This window comes from Fukomys damarensis, unplaced genomic scaffold (assembly GCF_012274545.1).
Source record: "Fukomys damarensis isolate Sample0158 unplaced genomic scaffold, DMR_v1.0_HiC HiC_scaffold_29, whole genome shotgun sequence".
In the NCBI taxonomy this organism is placed as follows: Eukaryota; Metazoa; Chordata; class Mammalia; order Rodentia; family Bathyergidae; genus Fukomys; species Fukomys damarensis.
The window spans coordinates 1,892,012-1,892,398 of NW_022900941.1; the positions used below are offsets into that span (position 1 = coordinate 1,892,012).

Consider the following 387-nt stretch of genomic DNA (forward strand, 5'->3'; position numbering starts at 1 on the left):
GCGCCCGGCGGCCGCGCGCCGCCCGACGACCTGGACCTGTTCCCCACGCCCGACCCGCACTACGAGAAGAAGTACTACTTCCCGGTGCGCGAGCTGGAGCGCTCGCTGCGCTTCGACATGAAGGGCGACGACGTGATCGTCTTCCTGCATATCCAGAAAACGGGCGGCACCACCTTCGGCCGCCACCTCGTCCAGAACGTGCGCCTGGAGGTGCCCTGCGACTGCCGGCCCGGCCAGAAGAAGTGCACCTGCTACCGGCCCAACCGCCGCGAGACCTGGCTCTTCTCTCGCTTCTCTACGGGCTGGAGCTGCGGGCTGCACGCCGACTGGACGGAACTCACCAACTGCGTGCCCGGGGTGCTGGACCGCCGCGACCCCGCCGCGCTG

General features: G+C 69.8%; 1 protein-coding gene across 1 annotated transcript in view; it reads left to right on the plus strand.

Annotated features, from left to right (window-relative positions):
• The first annotated feature begins 6 nt into the window (after positions 1-6).
• Positions 7-387, plus strand: part of Hs6st1 (heparan sulfate 6-O-sulfotransferase 1) — a 36,683-nt gene continuing 36,302 nt past the window's right edge. Inside the window, exon 1 of the mRNA XM_010637694.1 lies at positions 7-383. Within this exon, the coding sequence (XP_010635996.1) occupies positions 118-383 (266 nt within the window). The 5' untranslated portion in view covers positions 7-117. The remainder of the gene's footprint in view (positions 384-387) is intronic.